At 36.1% G+C, this 22,332-nt stretch overlaps 1 protein-coding gene across 3 annotated transcripts in view; it reads left to right on the top strand.

The window, feature by feature from the left end:
• The window catches only part of HLCS (holocarboxylase synthetase), a 123,843-nt gene that overhangs the window by 41,673 nt on the left and 59,838 nt on the right, over positions 1-22,332 (top strand). For all 3 annotated transcript variants that reach the window (XM_040585053.1, XM_040585054.1, XM_040585055.1), the window contains one exon: positions 3,042-3,313. In XM_040585053.1, the coding sequence (XP_040440987.1) occupies positions 3,042-3,313 (272 nt within the window). The remainder of the gene's footprint in view (positions 1-3,041; positions 3,314-22,332) is intronic.

The following is a 22,332-nucleotide window of genomic DNA, read 5'->3' as shown; positions in this document are numbered from 1 at the left end:
CATAGTATTGAGTGCTTTCATTGTTTATTTAGAATGTAATAATACTTTAAGCACCTTTATTTTTTAACTTAATGTCTGTTTCTGTAAGTCTGTAAACCTTTCTTTCTGTGAGTGAACATTATGTTTTTGTGTCTAGAATTTGTGCAATCAGTTAAGCTAAGTGGATTTCTGTGTCTGGAAAGGACATAGGAAAATGCACTTTCTGATTAAACACAGTTTTTCTATATACTCCCTGACAAGAACAAAAGCTATAATTTTTCTAAATACCACTTACAGGTAATAAGTTACTCTGTGTGTGTAAAACAAGTATGATAGTGTGTAAAGAATTTAGCAGCAGTCAAATCTGTGATATTACCACTAAGTGAAGAATACAACTGCTTCATGCAGATCAAGTAAAAGGCATGCTTATAAAACCTTTAATGCCACATCATCATTTATGATGTATATATATATATTAAAAAAAAAAAAAGGAAAATATTTAAAGTGTATTTTATCCAAGAGGTTGGATGGAAAGAGTTCAGATGGAGCTTTAGAAAACCAAGAAACGAGGAGTAATTTGTCGGTAACTGAAGTTTAGCTACTGAGTCACTCTTAGGTCATCCTGGGCCTTAGGTGCTAGCGCCTGATTGCATTTGGGAAGACTATTCTTTTTTTTGTGTTATGCTCTGCTGCAAACCAGTAAGTCTGCTGATATTCAGTATATAAAGATTGTCACACAAGCAAATGTGAAATTTGAGAATGTGTAGTTTCTGAGGATGGAAAGTCTATAGAAAGGTGTTAGGAACAGGACCACTTTTCTCATTCCTTCTTAAGATATAACAGTGGGATTTGGAAAATTGGAGTAATTCCTTGTACAGATAACTGTTTTTAGGAAGTTTGCTCTTAATTGTGGTTTGTGGGTTTTAAGAAGTTGGGCTGGAGCTCAGCGAAATCTTGTTTAGGGGAAAGAGAGCTTAGTCCTGTCTTTAGCACTCACGTAAGACACATTTGTATTTTGGTTTCCAGATATGGCAGTAATGGGAAGAAGGGGAACATGTTTGGTTAGGTTTTTATTTAGAAGTCAGATGTCTTTCTCTCAAAAATTTGAGGGCAAGAATCACTAGTGCATTATTTTCAGTAGAATAAAAACCAGTTTATGTGGTTTCATATATATCATATAAAAGACTACTCTGAGTCTAGAAGGAAAGCTCTTCAAAATTTAAGCTACACACTTAGCAAAATGAAGTCCCAGCTTCTGTGTTCATGGGCTGTTAACTTATGCTTTCTAAAGAAATGGTAAATGTTTCATATCAAATCTCCCAAAACAGAATTAGATATCTTCAGAAAGAGTTCTGTGAATGTGTAACAGTTGTTTCAGGGTGTCACCAGACAGATAATAATCCAAGTAATTCATCTCTTAATTTCACATTCAAGAAAATGAGATAAAAATCAAACTTTTAGTTTGTAGAAATATAAAATTATATATAAACGCACCTGTATATTGCATCTTCTATATAAAATATATAAAAATGTATCTTCATTAAAAATCTTGTATATAAAATCTTTTGCACGGAAATGTGTGCTATCTCTGCCATTGACAGGACATATATGCAACATATATACAACAGCATTTCATACACTGGCAGAATTTTCTTAGTTGTGGGCATTCTTGAGTTACATGCTTCCCTTTTAGCTAGCTAATTAACTCACTTTTGTCTATATTTAATGTGATAGTAGCAAAGCCTCCGTTAGCTGATAGTATACAGAATCATAGAATCATTTAGGCTGGAAGAGAACTTTGAGATCTTAACCCAGCACTGCCAATTCCACCACTAAACCATGTCCCTAGGTGCCACATCTACGTGTCTTTTGAATACCTCCAGGGATGGTGACTCAAGCCTGGTCCAATGCTTGACAACCCTTTTGGTGAAGAAATTTTTCCTAATAACCAAGCTAAACTTCTGCTAGTGCAGCTTGAGGCCCTTTCCTCTTGTCCCATCACTTGTTATCTGGGAGAAGAGACCAACACCCACTTTGCTACAGCCTCCTGCCAGGTAGTTGTAGGGAGCGGTAAGGTCCCCCCTGAGCCTCCTTGTCTCCAGGCTAAACAACCCCAGTTCCCTCAGCCGCTCCTCATAAGCCTTGTGCTCCAGACCCTCCACCAGCCCCGTTGCCCATCTCTGGACACGCTCCAGCACCTCAATGCCTTTCCTGCAGTGAGGGGCCCAACACTGAACACACCATTCCAGGTGCGGCCTCACCAGTGCTGAGTGCAGGGGCACGATCCCTTCCCTAGTCCTGCTGGCCACGCTGTTTCTGATACAAGCCAGGATGCTGTTGGCCTTCTGGGCCACCTGGGCACACTGCTGGCTCGTGTTCAGCCGGCTGTCAGCCAGCACCCCCAGGGCCTTTTCCACTTTGGGCAGCTTCCCAGCCACTCTGCCCCAAGCCCATAGTGCTGCGTGGGGTTGTTGTGAGCCAAGTACAGGACCTGGCACTTCTTGTTGAACCTCACAGAATTGGCCTCTATATATACTCTCTCTATATATAGATACTAAAGAGGACTGGCCCCTATGCTGAGCCCTATGGAACAGCACTTGTGACTGGTGTGAGCCCTTTTAGCAGGTATTCAGCTGAGGAATCAGTAAATGTATTTCTTAGCTACTGCTTTATCCTTCAAATCAAGTCTTAGAAATGGACTGAAGGGCCTCCAGCAAAGAAACTTAGCATGTTGGAAAGCCTGCATAATACAGATGAGTGTGTGCACTCCATGCTTCATTATTTAGGAGAACCACTACGTATCCTGTTATAAAGATTATTAAGCCTAAGTAATCTGCAAAGGAGGATAATCTCAAGTCTAGGAAGACAATACCAAGTAGTCAGGCCAGGCTGGACTGGAACAAGCAGCAGTAATTGATCTTTGAAGAGGAGTTGGAGGGTTTTTTTCTGTTTTGACGTAGAAGATGATTGCCTGAATAAAGATGTTCTTGGAAGAATGTTTGTATGTCTCCACAAGTGGTGGTCTGTATTTATATGCCTTATTTTATTTCTTTTGCCCACAGGAAATCCATCTTGCTTTTCTGAAGTGGCTGGAGGGAAATGTAGATGCTGAAGGATTAAGAGCATCCAGCAAGGTGTCTCTTAAATTTGTTTCATCCTATGAATCAAAAATGGAGATAACTCCCTCTGTCATGCCAGTCATCACTGACATGGGACAGTTCTCATCAGAACATTTCAACCTGAAGACATATCAACAGAATCTTCAAACAAAGAAGCTGGGAAAGATTCTTCTTTTTACTGAAGTTACCACAACAACAATGAATCTTCTAGATGGGTAAGACAGTGATCTAGACCATACCAAATAAACTTTCTGATCAGGAATTCACAGTTATAGTAACCATGTTCAAAAAGAAACTTTTTTCTCTTTGCTTTATTTTGTTGCCTACAAGCTAGCCAAAATAAATAAATACATTTAAAAAACCAAACCAAAACCCAAACACTATTATCTTCTAGATAGGACACAAAATAGAGATCTTTGTGTTTATAGAATAGTAATTGATAATGTATAAAATACTAAGCCACCAAGGGTGGGAAGAGCTGAGTATGACAAATTTTTATTTGACAGTGGAGTTTAATCATTATTCTTCTGGCAAAGCATGAGTATTACCATAGGAGAGTTACGGTATTAAATACGCATATTTATGAGATTATATGCATTTTCTAGTACAAGTTATTTTGTAAGTTAGTTATTTGACGGAAATTATACCAAGTAGATTGTGGCCTTAATTTTAACATTACTGTTTTCTCTTATTCCTTTTACTGAATATTTCACTAAAATACTCTTTAGTCGGTTTGTTTCATTTTTTGAAAACATTGATTAGGGTTATGCTAGACATTCTTTCATCATCACATAGATGACCCTTAAGAACAAGTTGTGGGATGCTTTTGAGAAGGTAGTTCATTAGAATTTTGAGTGGACGTAAGTGGTAAAATCACAGTTACTAAGCGTTAGGTTCGAGTCTATGTACAAAGACCATACTATTCCATTTCATGTGAAATAGTCTGGTGGAAAAAACTGTCTTTGGAAAGTTGTTGCTTTTCAGGACAGATTATTCTACGTCTGTTTCTACCTGCAGCTATAACTTTTCTTGGCAGCTACTTTTGAATATCAGTGTTGATTTATCTGAAGTAATTGCAAATGAATTTTACTGATGAAAATAACCTCAGGAGTTTTGGTTAGAATTTTGTTTTTTAAATCAGCATCATCAGTTAAATCATCTTGAATGTTATTGTAACGGATAAGTTAACCAGCAGTAATGGCTTTAGTTCTTAGCTAGAAAGCCTGAATTGTGAGACCAATGTGTTAAAGATTATGCTTTCTTGCAAATAATAAAAGGTGATTTGTTTTAGAATATATGCACACAAAATCTGTGAATGAAAATGCATTAGAACAGTATTAAAGTAAATCAGTTTGTAGCCTTGACGCTGTGCTAGAATTTACTAATGCTAATCTATTCTAAAATATCACAATTTAGAGACAGTTGGAATCAAATAGCAATTTATTTTAATTGCAAACTGTTTTCTGTGTGTGCATATGTACTTATGTGCACACACATTAAAAAAAATGTTGCTATCTAGTTTTTCTGCTCCCCTTCCCCCAGATCTACATCCTTATCCTGCAACTAATTTTGCAGTGGTATTTGGATGTAGACAAATCCAAGATCAGAGGCCACAAAGAAAAGAGTTGTTTTATAGAAGCATTTGTATCATTTGCTTCTTAATTTTTAATATTCACAGCATGTTCAGCCCACTGGATTGAAAGCAGAAGTACTGTGAAGTAACAGACAAAGTGATAATTAATAGGTCAAGACCTTTCTTCTCTGACAGCTGGTTTTGGTGGGGTTCTTGGTAGCATTATTCACACATCTCAGTAAGATGAGGTATACAGTTCAGTGTTTTTTGAATTTGTTGAGATATCACAACTAAATAGAGTCATGTCTGGCCAATTTATATGTGATTGACTATGTTATCTAGAAAGGCAAGGGAGCTAAGAGAAGTGGTCTTGGTTTTTCAGTGACTGTGGAACCTTTACTCTCATATCTTTAGGGTGCTGTACCAGCAGAGCGGTCAGCACTCAGGTTGCTTTTTTACATTAAGAGTCCAAATGTAATGAAGTGCTTACAGATGTAGGTCTTCAAGATTTTCCTCATCATGGTGCAGCTCAAGTAGTCATTTTTCAGGTAAGATGTAAACTAGAAGTACGGGCCTTAAGTATCTTATACTGGGAAGATGATCCTAATCAGATTATAATTGGAACAATTCAATTTGTCTTACAGAAAGACCTTTGTTTTAATAAGGTAAAATATTTGTCTTAAGTATTACGGTTGATGTTGTTACAAATACTTTGTTGTCGCAGATAACAGAATAATGTAGTCCATGTGATTTGCAAATCAGCAAAGTACCTTAGACTTCACAGATGATAACATTTCATGAGTCACTAGAAGCTGATGCAAATACGTATTAGGTAATTTTTATTGAAGAAAAAAGTTGTCAGATTTTTAAGGTACTTCCAAATGAACCAATACAAATTTGTTAACGTATGTATATGACACGTTTTTATAATTGCCCACTCTGAATGAAAGGAAACCATATCTCAAGAAAAAAGGTTTCCTTTGCTTGAACAAAAAATAGGTACCTGTTGATCATTTGTGCTTCCCAGAAAAATATTGCAATACTGTGTTTATGTAATCATCTATTGTAATAAACACTTGTTACATGATAGACTGCCTTAGGGTCTCCCAAATTTTACCAAGCCTGTGATGATTTGAAAACATGATACAGACACCTCAAGAACTTAATTAGTGTGATTGGTAGTAAATTTAGTTAGTAAATTATAAATAAATTTAGCATTTAACTTTCACGAGTTTAGATTTTCTTATACCTTTCGCACCAACTGAATGTCAAAATTTTGTCTGTCTTCCTTTCCACTTCTCCAAACCTTTATACCCCCCAAAAATTAAGAGTGGAAGGAGAAAGTGGGCTGGAACTAATTTAATGGCCGAGCAACCTCACAGTAGAGAAACAGCCGGAGCCTAATAGGGGTCTTTGTCTGCATTTCCACCCTGGCTGGTAACGTGCCAGTCAAAAGTCAAGCAAGAGAAACAGGTGGAAACTATTAGACCTGTCATAAAGTTTGAAAAATTGATTCTGGAGGTTAAGTGAATAGATTGAACTTGACAGTGTTATCCTAAAGATTCTAAGGGAAAATTCTGTAGTTTAATTTGGGATCCCTTGATTGTTCATTAGCTCTCCAGATGGCAGGTCTTGGTGGTTTTATTAACATACACACTGTATTATCACTGGCATACATTCATGTGTCCCAAGGTAACAAACGAAGTGTGAATTCACCTGTAGGTATCTAAAATTAAATGGCATTACTCTAATTGCAAAATAAAGATTTGTTTAAATGTCATATAGTTTTACATTATCAATATTGCTTTTATTATTTCATGTTAAAACCTTATTTGAATAATTTGAGGCTCTTTTTAAAAGCATTTCTATTTTTATTTCTTAAACTAAAATTTAAAATCCCTACCAAAGATTAGACACTCCCTTGTTTTTTCTCTAAAAGGAAATTCTTTCTGTAAGTTTCATTTCAGAAACCTTGTCTTCAAAGATACTTACCCTAATGCCACCTGAACAGGTTAACCTTGCCAGAAGCAGTTCCATTTTCTCTGTCTACTGTCCTCAGAGCATGCCTGGGATTGTATGATTTAAGATGAAACCATTATTTTTGAGGATGCATTTGGTATAGTGATACAAGTGTTACATTGTAGAGACATACTAGACTCACACACTGTAATTGGCTGGAATGGTTTCTCAAGCATCTCATTAAAAATAAATTAATTACTGATACATTTTAGTTTTATTCTTTACTGGCATCTTATATCCTGTTTTAATGTTTTAGTTGTCAGAAGATTCGATTTATACATGATTAAGCCAGCATGTGATGTATTCTACATGAAATGCCATCATGGATCCCTTTTCCCCAATATTTAAGAAGCACAAAGTGCCATTGTTAGGAAGAGTTTGACACAAAAATAGTGAATTTTAGTGGGAATGAAATGTAGGATGAAGTTCCTTTCGTAATTGCTGAATAGGATATTTAAATAAAATGTCAGCTTAGAATAAACAATTTTCAAACAGTTAAAAGCTTTGAAAAAGAAAATCCTTTACATCATTGGTGCTCTTAGTTTTCTTTATGCTTTTCTAGATTCAAGTTGTTGAATTTTTTAAAATTGTACTACAGGTGTGATTTTGGAAAGTGAGCATTAGAACTCATTTTATGTTAAAACTCTTGGTTTATTTGTATTCAGTTACATGTGCTGCTAAGTTACTGAAAAGTAAGAGTAGCATATAGTTGAAGGACATTGGAATGGTGTTTCAGAGGCACAAGCAAACAAGTTGAGATTGACAAACTATTCTGTAGTTAGTGATTTTTTTGTTTTTTTCCCAAATCCTTGTGATGTTTTACTCTGTGTAGGCACAGTGGCCTTGTGTTTAGTCATTCTGTGCACCTCAGTAATCTCCCTTCTGCTCAGTTTAAGCCATATCTTTTTTAAAACCAAATTGAAATCAGGTAAGTTGTGGGAAGTGGATTGAAGTGTCATTTGAAGATAGAAACTCGGCATTAACGTACACTTTGCCAAATATGTCATGCAGTCACAATGCTTGTTTTCATTCCATCATCAGCCATACCTGTTTAAAGACTCCCCTCTCAGATACATGCCTCAGAACTCCACTAGGACTGTAACTACAAGCCAGACTTATTCTTCTTAAAACTGTTGGCTCAACTTCATCAACCATTTTCTTAAAAGCTATGAAAATTGTTTACTACTTTTGATATTATTCTAGCTAGCTGTGTCTCGTAAGCTAGGCTTAGGTGGGTGGAGGAGGTCATTCTGCTGTAATAGTCAAAACCAACTGCAATCTGCGTCACTGACCTTGTGGTTTCCTCTCTTGAAGATGTATGGGTTGTTGGAGTACAAAGTCTTCAAAGCACAATCTTTGTCTTTTAGCATGGTAAGACTATCCTAGTACATTAGTAGTCTGCTATAAATAAATGTTTTATCACCAACATTAACAGTTTGTAAAAATTAACCCCTTACACCCTTCTTCCTCAAGTATGTGTGTTGGAGAGCTGGAAAATACCATGGTAGGCAGGAAGCATTGCTGTTGAATATTTTAAAAATGTGTGCTGATAAATCAGTCCGTTGCAACGTAAGTGGTATATGCATTTTATACCTAATCTTTCCTACAGATACATAACCAAAAATATTTTATCGGTTTGGATAATGAGTACTTCTTTGTGCAGGGAACTCTCACAATAGTTCTTATTACTTTTAGAAGCTTAGATCCCTTGGTTTTGTTTGTTTGTTAAACTGTAGTGTCGAATGGGAATGCTATGCTTGAATGTCTAACCTAAAAACGAAGTTACATACTAGTGGCAGTGGACCTGCTCTTTAAGGAATTTTATGCTTTTAATCTATATCTCTCCCATAAAACATAGTATTGATATAATATGATCTTCCTTTGTTCTTTACGTCATTTGGGTTACTAACATTTTAACTTCCATTTTTTTCTATTTATAGGGTTGAAAAGCTTTTTATTCTCAAAAAAAAAAAAAAAAAGTTAGTGCATTAGTAATAGCTGTTTCCGTGCTTGTTTTCCTTAAAGGCTTTCTTATATTGAATATTTTGTGCCTTCCTTTGGTGATAAAGTTTAGCTCAAATAGCAGAATATGTTTGTTTCCCTTAAATCAAATCAAATTAATTTCAACAGTAATTTTTCCTAATTTAGTTTTAAATGTATAGTATTTCATACATTATTCTTCTGTTCACTTATTGGTAGTGTTTTGCATCATCCAGTGTTAGAGAAAGCTGTCCTTTAGCCTGATAACAAAAGATCATGCACGAATTTTTGTAATACAGCCAAGAGTCTGTTCCCTTCCTCGCCTGTAGAAAGGGAGGAATTCGGAAGTTTTTGGCACTGATTTGGTTCTGTGCCATTCCCAGACTCTTCTGTGCAGTACCATTTTTCATTACATGCTTGCTGAAAGATTTCTGTATTAGGATTTGTCATCTTTGCGTCAATTTTCCGTGCCTTTCTTTCCACCTGTTGTGAACAGTTCTTGAGGGTGCTAAACAATTAGGTCCCTATTTTCCTGTCACGCACCTTGTGTGTCTGATTTTTCATGGAATTGAAGGCAAAATATGTTCTTCTTTTTTTTTTTTTTTTTTTTTTTTGTTATGTAAAATTAGTAGGTTTTCTTCCTGTTAATGAAGTGGGCCCCCCGCTTGCACGGTTTCTGTCAGTTCAGGGGGAGGTTTGGCATTCCCAAAGGGGATTGAGTCATAAAAAAAAGATACCCGTTTTGCAGAGCAATTAACCCACGTTGAACTCTTATAGTATATTGTATTACCCTGCTGCTGGAAGTTCCTGAACAATTCGTAGTCATATGAATACACATGTAGCCTTGGAGCACTCATCATTCATTAAATATGAGAGGAAACCCTGTAAGACTGCACAGTAAAAATGAGAGTTAAAGAATGGAAATGGAAGGGTTTCAATAACATTTTACTGTTTTGTTTTACACGGTGCTGTTTTCATGCACGCATTTTAAAACAGACTTCGTATTAAGATGAAAAAATTGCATGCCGAAGTTACAAATCACATTTTTTTGAAGAAGATGATTAACTTGAAAAAGTATATAATATGTGGAATAGAATACAGTATAACAATATATAATATATAGTTATATATTGATAATATTAATTACAACATATTACATGTGTTATTGCTATTCATTTGCTCTTCATTTCATTCATCTGTGACTGTCAGTTATGCCTTTGAATTTTAACTTTTATTTCATAAAAAGATATGTGGCTGAAGTTTAAACTACCCAGAAACTCTTACGGATTCATCTTTCTGCCTCACTAAGAAAAATGTTCATGCTTTTTCAATCATAATTTTGTAGCATATTGTTAAAAGTGTAATAGGGCCAGTTCCATAGTGTCAGTGAGATCGTGTTATCAGGTAGGGCTATCCTTCTGTTCATCAAATAGCTTTCTGTGCACTGGGAAACCTGCCACCTTATTGCCACCAGTCTGAGCTCAGAGCAGAATACAGCCTCTAATGAAGTCATGTGCTTATAGTAATAAGTTAAAAAAATCAAAGACACGCCTAAGTCAGTGTAGGACATGACCCGCTGACTTAAAATAGGGAGGGCAAGGCATAGCAAAACTAGGTATGTTGATAATGTGGTCAGATGAAACAACCTCTCCACCTCCCTAATTAACCTCATTGAGTAGCTCGGGGCTTGGACAAGTCATGGATCTACATTTCTCCCCCATACCTTTCTATTGTCATTCTTATAATCATCACACTAGTAAAAGAATAAATTGAAGATGTTGTGTTCAAATAAAGTAAGAGTAGCAGGTAGATATCTAAGTGACTTGATAATGTGGTTAACCGGTTGCCCACATTATGTGTGGCTGAGGAAGCCCCTGTTTAGGAACTAGTAAAGAATCCACTTGGGTGGGCACTGTGCATGTTTCTTACACTTGATCTATGAAGGAGTTGTGCTGGAGATACTCAGTATAAGCAAGTTCCAAACAGACTCCCTATTTTTTCAGAAAATGGGAATTCTGGAGAAGTGGAGCCCAATATGTGTTGCTTTGGCAACTCCTCTGGCCATTGCACTTGCTTTAAGTGATGTGTAGGGCCTACCTCAGCCTTGGAATTACATCTGCAGAGTAATTTTTATCTGATCCTTTTAAGAAGCTGGTAGGAAGAATCACTGCTGTCAGCCATGGAGACAAATATGCGGTGTGCTAGCTTTTGACTTTGTTTTTATTTGAAACGACAACAAAGATCTGAATGCTTAACTACAACTAAGTGCAGTCACACAAAGTCTGAATTATTTTCTGGAGGTGCCAGTATCTCCCTACACAGGGAGAAGAGCTTAATTAGATTTCTTAGAAACTTGAAGTTGGGTCATGGGTTTCAGTTTCCGTTTTGCACTTCTCCATCTTTTTGCCCTAAGAGAAAAAGAGGTTGGATTTACAACACTATGGGAGTAAGGTAGGAGCTTAGAAACTTATGGTATGGCTCTTTAGGGAAGTTTAGACAGCACCTGTTCAAGTGTTGTTAAGAATAAATACACTGACTTTTGTTTGTTCTTATGCTGCAGTCAGAAGATAGTGATTTAATTTCAGAATAATTCCCTGATTGTTTCCAGAGCCAAAAACTTTCAAAGCTTGTGTAATTTCTAACTTAAGCAGTAAACTAAGAAAATCCCACAGAATCTGAATTCTTTACCTAAATCCCACTGGCCTAATTTATTTTCACTTATACTCCTAGTTAAAATATTTTAAGAATCTGTTTGTATTCAAACGAAGGCTTGCATTTATCACACCTCATATCATTTAGCCTAAAATGTCATGGCCTGTAGAATGGTGTGTAAAAAAAGTGAGGTTCCCCCACTGCAGTTTTGTGATCCCCAGGATTGCTATAAAATGCTGTACCTCATGTTGCTTTCAAAAGAATTTACTGGCATTGTTCTTGTTGCTTGACTGTTAAATGTGGATGAACTTCCAAATGTTTTTTGTAAACTTGAACTGACACTATTTTTACTGATGATATTATCTTACATAAAAAAACCAAAAGCATTTTAAAGGATTCTTTGCAAACACAAAGCTTTTATGGCATATTACATTAAGCAGTTGCAGAATACAACTATAAACTGTCCTATAGACATTTTTTGTTTGATCTGTGTTTGAACGGATCATCAGTCTGTCCATTCACAGAGGAAGATGAGGAGGCATACTGAAGAGAAAAGAGGAGGAGAAAAAAACAGTAGGGAGATGGAGGCTGAGACACAGGAAAGAGGAGATAAAAATACGGCATTCAAAGGAAACAAATCTTATCTGTATTTACGGAATATATTTCTTTATCAAATATGCTGTGCTTAAGGTAAAATAAGTGGGATGTAAGAAGATCGCAGTATTAACTGGGGAAAAAATCTACATGTTGTCAGAATGCTTAGCAAACCAATTACTGATCAAAAGCCCAATACTTCCTTGCACAAATGGCAAATTATCTCCTGAAAGATAATTTACATAGTGTTTGGGCTTGATTTCTTATGAAGTCATAAAGGCTGGTAATAGCTGCTCTTAAGCATGTGGTGATTCCATTTCTAACTTTTTTTGTTTGAAAATTGGGGGGTATGCAGAAAGGTGGGCACTTTATTTTGTTGAGGATAAATAATAATTACAATCATAACCGAATCTGCAAATTACGATGTCATGCTTTGCTTATTTTTAGTCATCCTTTTAATCTTTCGTAGCAGCATCATAATTTTTTAATATCTAATCAGAATCCCACAAATTGCTTATATTTTATGCTTTTAAAAATGTGACTTACAACATATTACATTATACTTTTTGGATATCGTGTAATAAATTAAATCGCATGTTACATGACAGAGAAAAGCTTCAGAATTCATTCCACCTGACTGTAATGCTTTCCATCCATTAATTTACTATCTTTATTCAAGTCCTTGGATAGGCAGTTAAAATTTCAAAATGGAATTTCATTCACCCATTTCTAAGCCCCTAAAACTTACTGGTAGTATTAGATAGGCTGTGTGCTTAGTTAAAGAGAACAATGTATTTTTATACTGCTGCATCATCTTTCAGCTAAAATATTTCACCCATATAATCAGTTGTTTTGTTTAAACATAAGACTATTTTCTCATGAAGGAGAAACTAATTTGGTCTTGCAAACTAGTTGCTACAGAACCAGCTTCCTTTCAAGGATGTATATTGCACAATATGACTTGCATTGAAACAGATTTATGAACACTGAAGGAATAACATACGGATAATACTTTAGTAGCTAAAAATAATATTTCAGTCTTCACTGGAGTAAACCAGGACTTGGTGCCCTCAGAAGAAACAGTTGTTTGATATACTGGTATAAATGCAGGTGTCAGGGATGTCAAACAGGCTTACAATCCATGTTAGAACTCTTTATTTCTGGCATTGGATATAATTCTGATGAAGTATTGATCCTGTACCAAAAAACATTTTCTTTCTTTGTTGAGTATAGACCCTCATCCCAGCCCTAGGAGAAAGAAATTTTTTTCCATGTATTTTCTTAAGGTTTTTTAAACATTTTCCTCTAATAAGCTTTGTTTGTGCTACTGGGTTCTGAAGCAGAAGTTTTGTCAAGATAATACATTTATGAAGCAATACAGAAGAATGTATATGATCTCAATAAGCCATCTGTCAGGCTTCCATGAAAGAAGAAATCAGTTTAAAATACTGTCCACAGATGCAGAAAAAAAGAATATTATTTTACAGCTTTTAAGTTTCAAGACTGGAAATTAGATAAAAGAGTTCTTACTCAAGTCTTGATTTATTAGCAGAAGATAATGTATATACTTTATATGGAGTATGGTACCAGATGTGAGATATAAGAGAAATTGCTGGTGGCCACCTGCTTTAATGCATGTTTAAAATCTTGTGAGGTAGTTGGTGTCATGTATAATCCAGAGAATTATTTTAAGTTAGTCAACCATGTCAGGTTAGCAAGGATCGATGCTAGTGGAATGCTTAATATTTTCCATCACAATTTACCCATTGGTTTGAAAATAGAAAAGTGAAATAATCACCTTTTGCCAGGGTTTTTGAAAAGCAACTGTGAGTGGCTTGGGTATTTCTTGTGTTAGCCAGGCACCACAGGATTTTTCATGGGAAGGTGTTGGGAAGTCAGTAAAGCACTGTGACTCTAGCTTATATTTGCTTGTCATTTTGTTTCTATCTTAGCATCAGCATTCTGCTACTGTTCAGTTGTATTTACGTGGGTTTCTTTGTAGCTAAGTGCAGATTTGTTCTTCTGGGGCATGTTTTCTCCATCAGAATACTGACAATGTGATGTCAGAAAAAATAGAAGATACCCTTGTGTGCTGTAGTACCAGCATGCTATAAAGCTTCAGGTAGGAAAGAATCCTTATGTCAAGAGGCTTCTTGCTTTTAAGAAGTAATGACAGTTGAAGATTCTGGTGTAGCTGGTTGAAATGCCTGCTGTACGGAAACATTCAGCCTAGAAAACTACATTCAGGCAGAGGGTATCACCTTTGCAATGGATTTGACTGACTGTGCTAATCTTGTCCCTAGGAACTGAAGTGTGTTTGATTAACTCAGATTTCCACAGAGCCGTGTGCTCTAGCCATCAAGCTAGAAATTGATTATGGAATATATTGTCATAGGCATTTCACTGCATGCCATGTTCCTGAGGGATTTTTTAACCCTTCTGACAGAGCAAGATGAGGATTTATTTTGCTTAACAGCCAAACATGGCCTTCACAGCACTATAAAATGGTATTATAAAATATTCTTGATTTGATCTAGTAATTTTTCTAAGCAGTTATAATTTTAGGTATACAAAACATATTAAAATCTTCTAGGCAAATTTATTGTATTTCTTAATTTCTGTCATAGACAAGGATTGCAAATTAATGCTTTTGGGAACAATAAAAAGAAGCTTTCTGTTTATATTATGTTTATTTCTATTCCCAGTAATTTCCTCACGCATTTCCAGTATTTTGCTGTTATCAGTAATTTTTATTTTCTTATTTTTTAGTTTTTCGATTTCACATTTGAGATGGATAAGATATAACTTACTGTTTACTACAAATTAATTAATTAATACCAGTTCAAACCAACTAGAAATTGCAGAACTTCTGTCTTTCTTTTTTTAAAAATGTAATTTCATGTTAAAATGATTCTGCAAGTTGCTGACTGATAAAAAAAATATAATAAATAGGAGAAATCAATCTGAATTCAGTTAGGAGCTCAGATCTTGACCTGGTATACATAGGAGGAAAAAATTGTTTAGGTAAACTGTATTGAATTTAGCTTTCCTTGTAATTTGTTGTCTTAAAACTCTTAATTGGTCCACTTCAAATCCTGCAGTTCTGAAAACGGTTTGGAATGAGTAAGTTGTAATGATCAAATACTTCAAAAAGAATTAGTAATATTCTAAACCTCCTTCCCTATATCTGTGGTCAGCTGACTTGGAATGTGTAAATTACATGTATTTCTGATGTGTATTGTCAGGAATTTGCATGCCGTCTTCTTCATGTTCTCTGTTATTTTTCATCTGCTTCTTCTTCCTAAAACCAGTTAAAACATTTGTTACACTTGGAGATTGTTTTCAGACTTCTGAGTGTTTTCACAGCATAACTAAATAGTAGTATCAGATATGAAATTTAGCACAATTCCACCTTCTCTTTAACTAACAACATAAAATAGTTCAAAAAAGGTGAAACTAAAAGGAAAGAATGAACTCATAAAATTGAACTGTTTTCAGCTATGGGTTGCAGAAATAACAAAATCTTTTTTCCTAGTGTTTTATGCAGAAACAGGAGTAGACAAGAGATAGACATAAATGTCTTTTGGGGACATCTGCTAGAATAGGTGTAACACACTGTATACTTAATGCCAATTGATACTATTCTGCAAGACTCACCAGAAAATTAAACCCATAATTCTGTGGAAACCAGCTACTAAGGGGAACAGAGAAATCATTTGCTCTGAAGATTTTAGATACAAGACAGATTTGTGGCAGAGCGGTGGAAGGAAAAGGGAATAATAAGTAAACTTGGAGCAGACCTGAAGATTTCTTTTTTATTGAAGTCCATGTCAATCAATAAGCAGGTCCTGTTACATTTTGGCTACAACATAATTCAGTCTAGGAGAATGTCTGCTGGTCATCATTAGCTCCTTGATGAAGGTATGTTACTGTTCCAGACTCTTCTGGGTTTTATTTCAACATGGCATGGACATAGAAATATGGTAGGTGGTTTTGAAAGTGCAGATAATTGGAACATTAGGATTCTACGTGATAATCTGTTTTTCATCTAATATACTATTTGGACATTTCTGCATTCAGTGGTCATCAGAACAGATAATATTTAGTCATTGACAAATTATATTTCAATAGTAACTGGGGAATAACTGAACAGAAACTGCAGCCCTTTACCTGCGAAGAAGGAACAAATATTCTCCAGTTGGGTAAAGCTGTAATACAGGGTGTTCATGACAACAGAATTATATTGGTTTAGAGGGAAAATGGTAATTTGCTATGAGGCATTAGCTTTAATAAACTGCTGTGCCAACAGGAGAGGTTAAGAAGGGTGAAAATGTTGTATTTTGATGTTTTGCCAAGTTAAGCAGTGAAATATTGTGAACATGAACCAAATGAAATGGAACACTTTCTACTCGGATTTGAAACCAAAAATCTTGGTGAGTGAGTGATAATTCCTAAGTGGTAGAATGTAACAGTAGGTAAGTAGATAAGTACCCTTCCTTCCCTGCTTCCTCTCCCACTGTGGAAAAATTGCTGAACAAAAATCTGAAGTGTTGAGGTGTTTGTTTTAACACTGGGAAACACTTACTACTTCAAATATTTGCCTGCTTGTATATCGTATCTATTATACCAGATGTGCCACATACAAATTAGACATGGCTCATAAAGTGTGATAACCCTAGATTTTTCAAGATTTTGTATGTAAATTTTCCTTCCAGTTAACTGTTCTCCTAACTCGTGTCAGGGAGGCTTTCTAGAGATGGAGCTTTTTTAATTAAAATCCTCAGCAGAATTCTGTCTGAACTTTAAACACACACTTCATTCACTTCCTTTAAAAAAATCTTTAGATTGTGTTAAAACAAGAAGTGTAGAAATGGAGATTGCATTTAGTGGATCCGGAGCCAGGTTCTCGTAATGACTTGGCTAGGTCTGCAGCTGCATTTATCTAGTACCTAGCAAAACCTTTTTGGAAATAGGGAAGTTTGTTTTTTACAGTGATGGTAACTATACAAGGAAAGCCTAAGGTAAATTCAGATTACCAAGTACTAGATCAGAGATGAATAAAATATAAAAAAATAACACCAAGAGTCAAACTGTGCTATAATTTCTTTTTCACTTTTTCTTGTACTGTAAAGGTAATTCAGTTGAACGTTTTATGGACATGTTTTACTCTGTATCTAATGGATGCTGGCATATGAGACTTCACATACTAATTTGGTTGAAGAGAACGCTGGGGTTTTTTACAACAGTGCTCTAGGCACCCTACTCTGGGCTTCACAGGAGAGATGCCAGCCAGCTTTGCAAGCTGGCCTGCTGGGACTGCTTGCCCATTCTAGCTGCTGTGGAGCCAGCTGGCAGTCAGTCACATCTGGTACAATGCTAGGTGACACAAATGAACTGCTCTTCAGTAAACTACGGTGCTTTTTCCCCATTAAACGCTGAATTCCAAAAAATCATATTGTGCGTGTCTTTAACAAGCTTCAACCACATAATTACTAAAAGAGCTAAATTTTGAAGGCTACATATTCAGAACTGTAATTTTTTTAAAAAAAGTCTCAAACTTAATTGTTTTGTTTTCAATCAGTCATGTACTTCAGTATTTCTAAAGGTCTCTTTTTATTGTGTGATATTAATATCATCAGGGGAACAAGCTGTAAGGCAGAAGTATTTGCCTAGTCTGTGTTTTCAGTTTTATGTGTTCTAGTAAATCTGAGGTGCTTCGTTCTGGTTTTCAGGTTTCAAAATACATTAGCCATCTCTCCATCTTATGCAGTGGCTCATACCCACCTCATTACAAGAAAGGTAGGAATATGATCCCTAGATGTGGCTTTTCCTAAGTAGGTGATTATTGGTGTGTATGCCATTTGTGCGTAGATTTCTGCACTGGACCATATTACATAGTGTATTAGGTCTTCCTAGCATTAGTTACATTTACATGTAGTTTTTTTCTGTGTGAACACATTCTGGAGGGTGGTTTTGAAACACTGATATTCATGTTTCTAGGATATGTGTGGTGTCTGCATTATTTGCCAATATTCTGAGTTGGATTTTGTTTCAGAAAATGTGAGCTAGTTTTGCATCCACTGATTTTACCTGCTTTGTTTTAAAGCACCAGCTGTATGGCAGATGCTCACATTAAGGTTTTGTGTTTCAAGCCAAATCAAGAAATTCTCAGAATGCCTGATTTATTTCTACTACAGATTTTTCTTCTTCAGATTCAGCCCATCCATAATCATGAGTGTATAACTGTTTCAGTCTTTTGTCAAAACCTATTGACTAGAACCTGTTTCCCTCCTGAAATTTCTCCTCTTCTCTGTACTGCTTCTCTTCTGCCAGACCATAATCGGTGAGTATGATCTACAGTGGAAAAGAAATTCAATTCTGCTTGTTCACCTCTATCAACTGAAAATTTTGTCCCAAGAAAATTTTGTCATAAGAAATTATGATATGTTCATGTTTTGTTTTGCTCTTCACTATATCCATGTCCTTAGTCTTTTGACCGTTCAGGAGTCTACGGTCTTACGCAGCTTGTATAAGTAAATAGCACAAGTGATCTGATCCTCTAACAACAGAGGCCCTTATCCTGTCCCCAAGGACAGGAGCAGCTTCTTTTTTTTGGTGACAGTGATCAGTCTAGTTGGCTTGCATTTTTTTGTTTGTTTCTGAAATTAGAAACCCCTTGCCTTGCCCCCTTTTCTTTTCTTTTTCCCCATCTAACTGCATATCACAATTTAAAGCCTTCTTTTTAAGGTGGTACAACAGTTCTGCATGGAAATGGACTCATAAATTAAAGCCAGAAATAGTACTGGCTGTAAAGTAGTTGGTATAACATTTTCTCTGCAGTGTTCCTGCTGCTGCTTCAAGACTTGCTTGTCAAATCACATAACTTTTTGTTGAGGCTGTGTGTGGCTTTAAGGATACTCGCAAAGTAGAAATTGGTACAGGAGCGGGGCTTAAATTTACGTGTCATAGTTGTGCCATTTTCCAACTTCATTCTTTTCTTTAAATCTACAACTGTTTTCAGCAGGCTCTACATGTAGAAGTCGAGGCTACAGGCTCTAACTGAAAGTATGTATAATTTGACCTTCCCTAATGTGGGAATTTAACAGTCCTGCTTGGGTGTTCTTCAGTAATTTCTTCTTTCTCTTCCATGTGCTTTATGATTTTGCTTCCAGAACAAAAAGCACTAGCTCTCTAAATATATTTATTTTCATTTTGTAGATATTACCTTTTTAACAAATACACCTGGTAGAAGAGTTTTGGTTTAGAATCTACTCACGATCACTTGAGTATATGAAATATATTTGCAGTTGTGAACTTTAATAGCATAAGCATGTAAAGACTTCTGAAAGGAGTTAAGTATCTACTTCTAGTCTTTTGTACGACAGAATTTAATCTTAGGAAGTGATTTGTGATGTTTTAAGGCATCTCTTTCCTATGTTTATATGAATAAGTTGATAAAAAAATTTTACTGTGTTTTCTTTCTGCTTGGGATTTGAGCAGGATTAGTTCTGTTTTGTAAACTAGCTAGAATGCTTTTCAAGGGTCTTCCCCAGCCCTTTTTTAACATGTGACTATTATGCTGTGTGTTTTCAGGGACAAATTACAACTTTCCAGTACAGTTGGATTATAACATATTTTAAGAAAAATAAAAAGTAAGTTGCTCCTCATCCTTTAGTTCTTATAACTCCATGCATCTTTGGTTCATGAGGTTCATGATAGGCTAAAATTGAAAAATTTTTGTGGGAGCTCTTTCTTGTTGTGTTGACAGAACATAACTCAGAGGATTGCTAAAATAACATGTTATTTCAGCACTTAAGAGGATTTGAATTGTTAGGTTTCATTTTCAAAATTAGCTTAAAAATAACTAAAATGAAATTTGCTTCTCAGATTCTAAGTGATATCAGACAAGTTGCCTTCTTTATGGGAGATTTTATAGCTGTATGTCTGTTACGGGATGTTGAATTGAAGTTGCAAAATAAGCCCAAGTATAAATGTTTTGGGCGAAAAAAATTAATTTCTTGCATAGTATCTTATCACAGAGATGAAAAGGTAGAAAACCAAAGGTACATCCTTTTACATTTGAGTGTAATGGTTAGCAAGCATATTTCTATATTGTGTTTATGTTGTTATGCTGCAAGTGTTGAATAGGAATGCCATAAGTAACAGATGTGGTACCTATGGAAACCAAAAGTTTATGTGAATGTGAAGGGAAGAGGTCTGCAGAGCATGGTGAAAAATACATTGTATGAGTTTTCCTTAATAGAATGCAGTATGATACGTACTTTCTAGACCCACAGTGCTGTGGATTGTACAAAATAGCACTGAGAGGATGTAAAACAGGTGATTTTTGATTTGTAATGTAGGAGATTCCTGATTAGTTGCACTTAAGTGACAACAAAAGGATAACAGTACTGTTGATATAAATGAAATATTTGTGTCAGGCACAACAGAAGCATGAGCAAGAAGAAAGCCTTGGAAGCTCAGCTAGGAATACAAATTGTACCCTTTGACCCACGCCCCACCTAATTGAAGTGGGTTTTCTGGTAACAGGTTCTAATTCAATTCCACAGTGGTGTCACAGAAAACTGCCACTGCTCACTGCTGGAGTGATTTCTGCAGTCCTTCTGCACGGTTTTGCAAGCAATAAATGAAGCTTTCTCGAAGTATCTTATATGTGTCTTTGGTCATTCCAAGTATCATTCTAAATGTAGAACATATAGTTCTAGTTTCATCAGCTTTAAAATTCTGTTCGTAAATTATCCCGAAAATCCCTCATGCATCAAGTCAGGTGGGACAACACCTTGAACTTACTACTGAAGGAAAAGGTAACAGGTCCAGGGAACTCTCTGGGCATTGTGAAATGCTGTCTGAATTTTTTATATCTTGTTGCAATATCCCCTGAAATGTGCTCAAATAGCAGTGATGCCTAGAATTAGGAATATAGTCAGCGGCTACTGTACTTCTGGCAAGTGTAGCTTCCAGCTCCACTTGGATACATATCTACACATACAAAACTGCTATATAAAATAGATGTCTCTGGAGGCCCAAGTTTCAGAGACTGTAGTTTGTAATCTGGTAAGGGTTGCCATTCATTATGTTTGTATTACATCTTCTGCCAAGTACTTCTGACAGAATTATGGAAGTATGAAGTGCTTAAACAGAGACCTTGGGAAAGAATTCCTCAGAGGAAACAATATTTCCTTACTGTGGTTAGGTGACTGGATGACTGTAGCCCACTATTTCATTTGCACTGCGTCGGGTAAGTGCTGGAGCATGTGGGTGGTTCATTGGTTTGTTTTGCTAGGGATGCAATATTTCCTTTTTGGGCACGGCTACTCCTGATAGATAATTTAAAGGTTGATGTGTGATAGCTGTTGCTCATTTACTGTGACATGAACGCTACATGTCCTTTTTGGGAATGAATGTCACAGATGAGGGCCACCATTTTGAAGTTCTGCCCAGTGAAAAATAGCAGATTGCCAAAGAAAAAGAAACCACCTGTCTAGTTCTCTGGCAAAATGTGGCTAACTGAACAGAAAAGTCTTTTAACTGTCAGATGCAACCAGCATGCCTTTTTTGTGGGTACATAAATACAATTGACATTGATGAAGTTATGTATGAGAAGAGCTAATTCTGAGAAATTCAGCTGCCCTAAGGTAGTAGCAGATCAGCCATTTCAAGAGCCATAATGAACAGCTAGCTGCAGTCCCAATTCAGACTGGTGTAAATGGTTAAAACTCTGTTTTCATGATCTTAAGAGTGTTTCTCAGGAGAAGGTTGTCTTCTGTTTGGAAGATGTTGTGTCCACTTGCTGATTCTTTCCCGATGGAGACTTGTGGGCTGTAATTTCAATTCGGTTGTTGGAACAGCTAGTCCTTGCATGAGCTTCTCAAAGTGTCTGTATTCCTGGCTGGGAGTCCAGCTGATAAGCAACAGAAACTCACCTGCCTGATTTTAGTCAGCCTCAGCAAGAGTGAAATTTTCAGCTGATGAGAACTCAGTCATCCTGTTACCAGATGAGTCTGTTTGGGAAGCTTGAACTAGAACTTGAACAGACATCTAGCTGAGGTGAGAGTGAAGGACTGTGTGCTCTGTAGGGGCCAGGGAAATGAGGGGCTGTATGTGTTGCGTATGTGAGGGAAAGCCTGATTATTTTTCCCTTTTCTCTGGCATTCACAAATGTGTGTTACTGTTCAAGCACCATAGTTCTAGCTGTCATTTGCATCTCATGTTTGTGAGTTGGTGCAAAGGATTGTGTATGACAATAGAAATTTGCCTTATTTGCTTTAATCCCAGATAACTTGTAGTTGTGAAATTTTATTCAAGAAGCTGCCACTCTTGCAACTATGTAATAAGCAGAGTACCGGAGCTATCAAGATGTTTTCTTTTACTGGGATTAGATCCTTGCGATTTTAA

The sequence above is a fragment of the Falco naumanni genome, chromosome 2, assembly GCF_017639655.2.
Source record: "Falco naumanni isolate bFalNau1 chromosome 2, bFalNau1.pat, whole genome shotgun sequence".
NCBI classification, from domain to species: Eukaryota; Metazoa; Chordata; class Aves; order Falconiformes; family Falconidae; genus Falco; species Falco naumanni.
The sequence above is the reverse complement of the archived record's forward strand: the minus strand, read 5'-3'. Positions and strand labels throughout refer to the sequence as shown.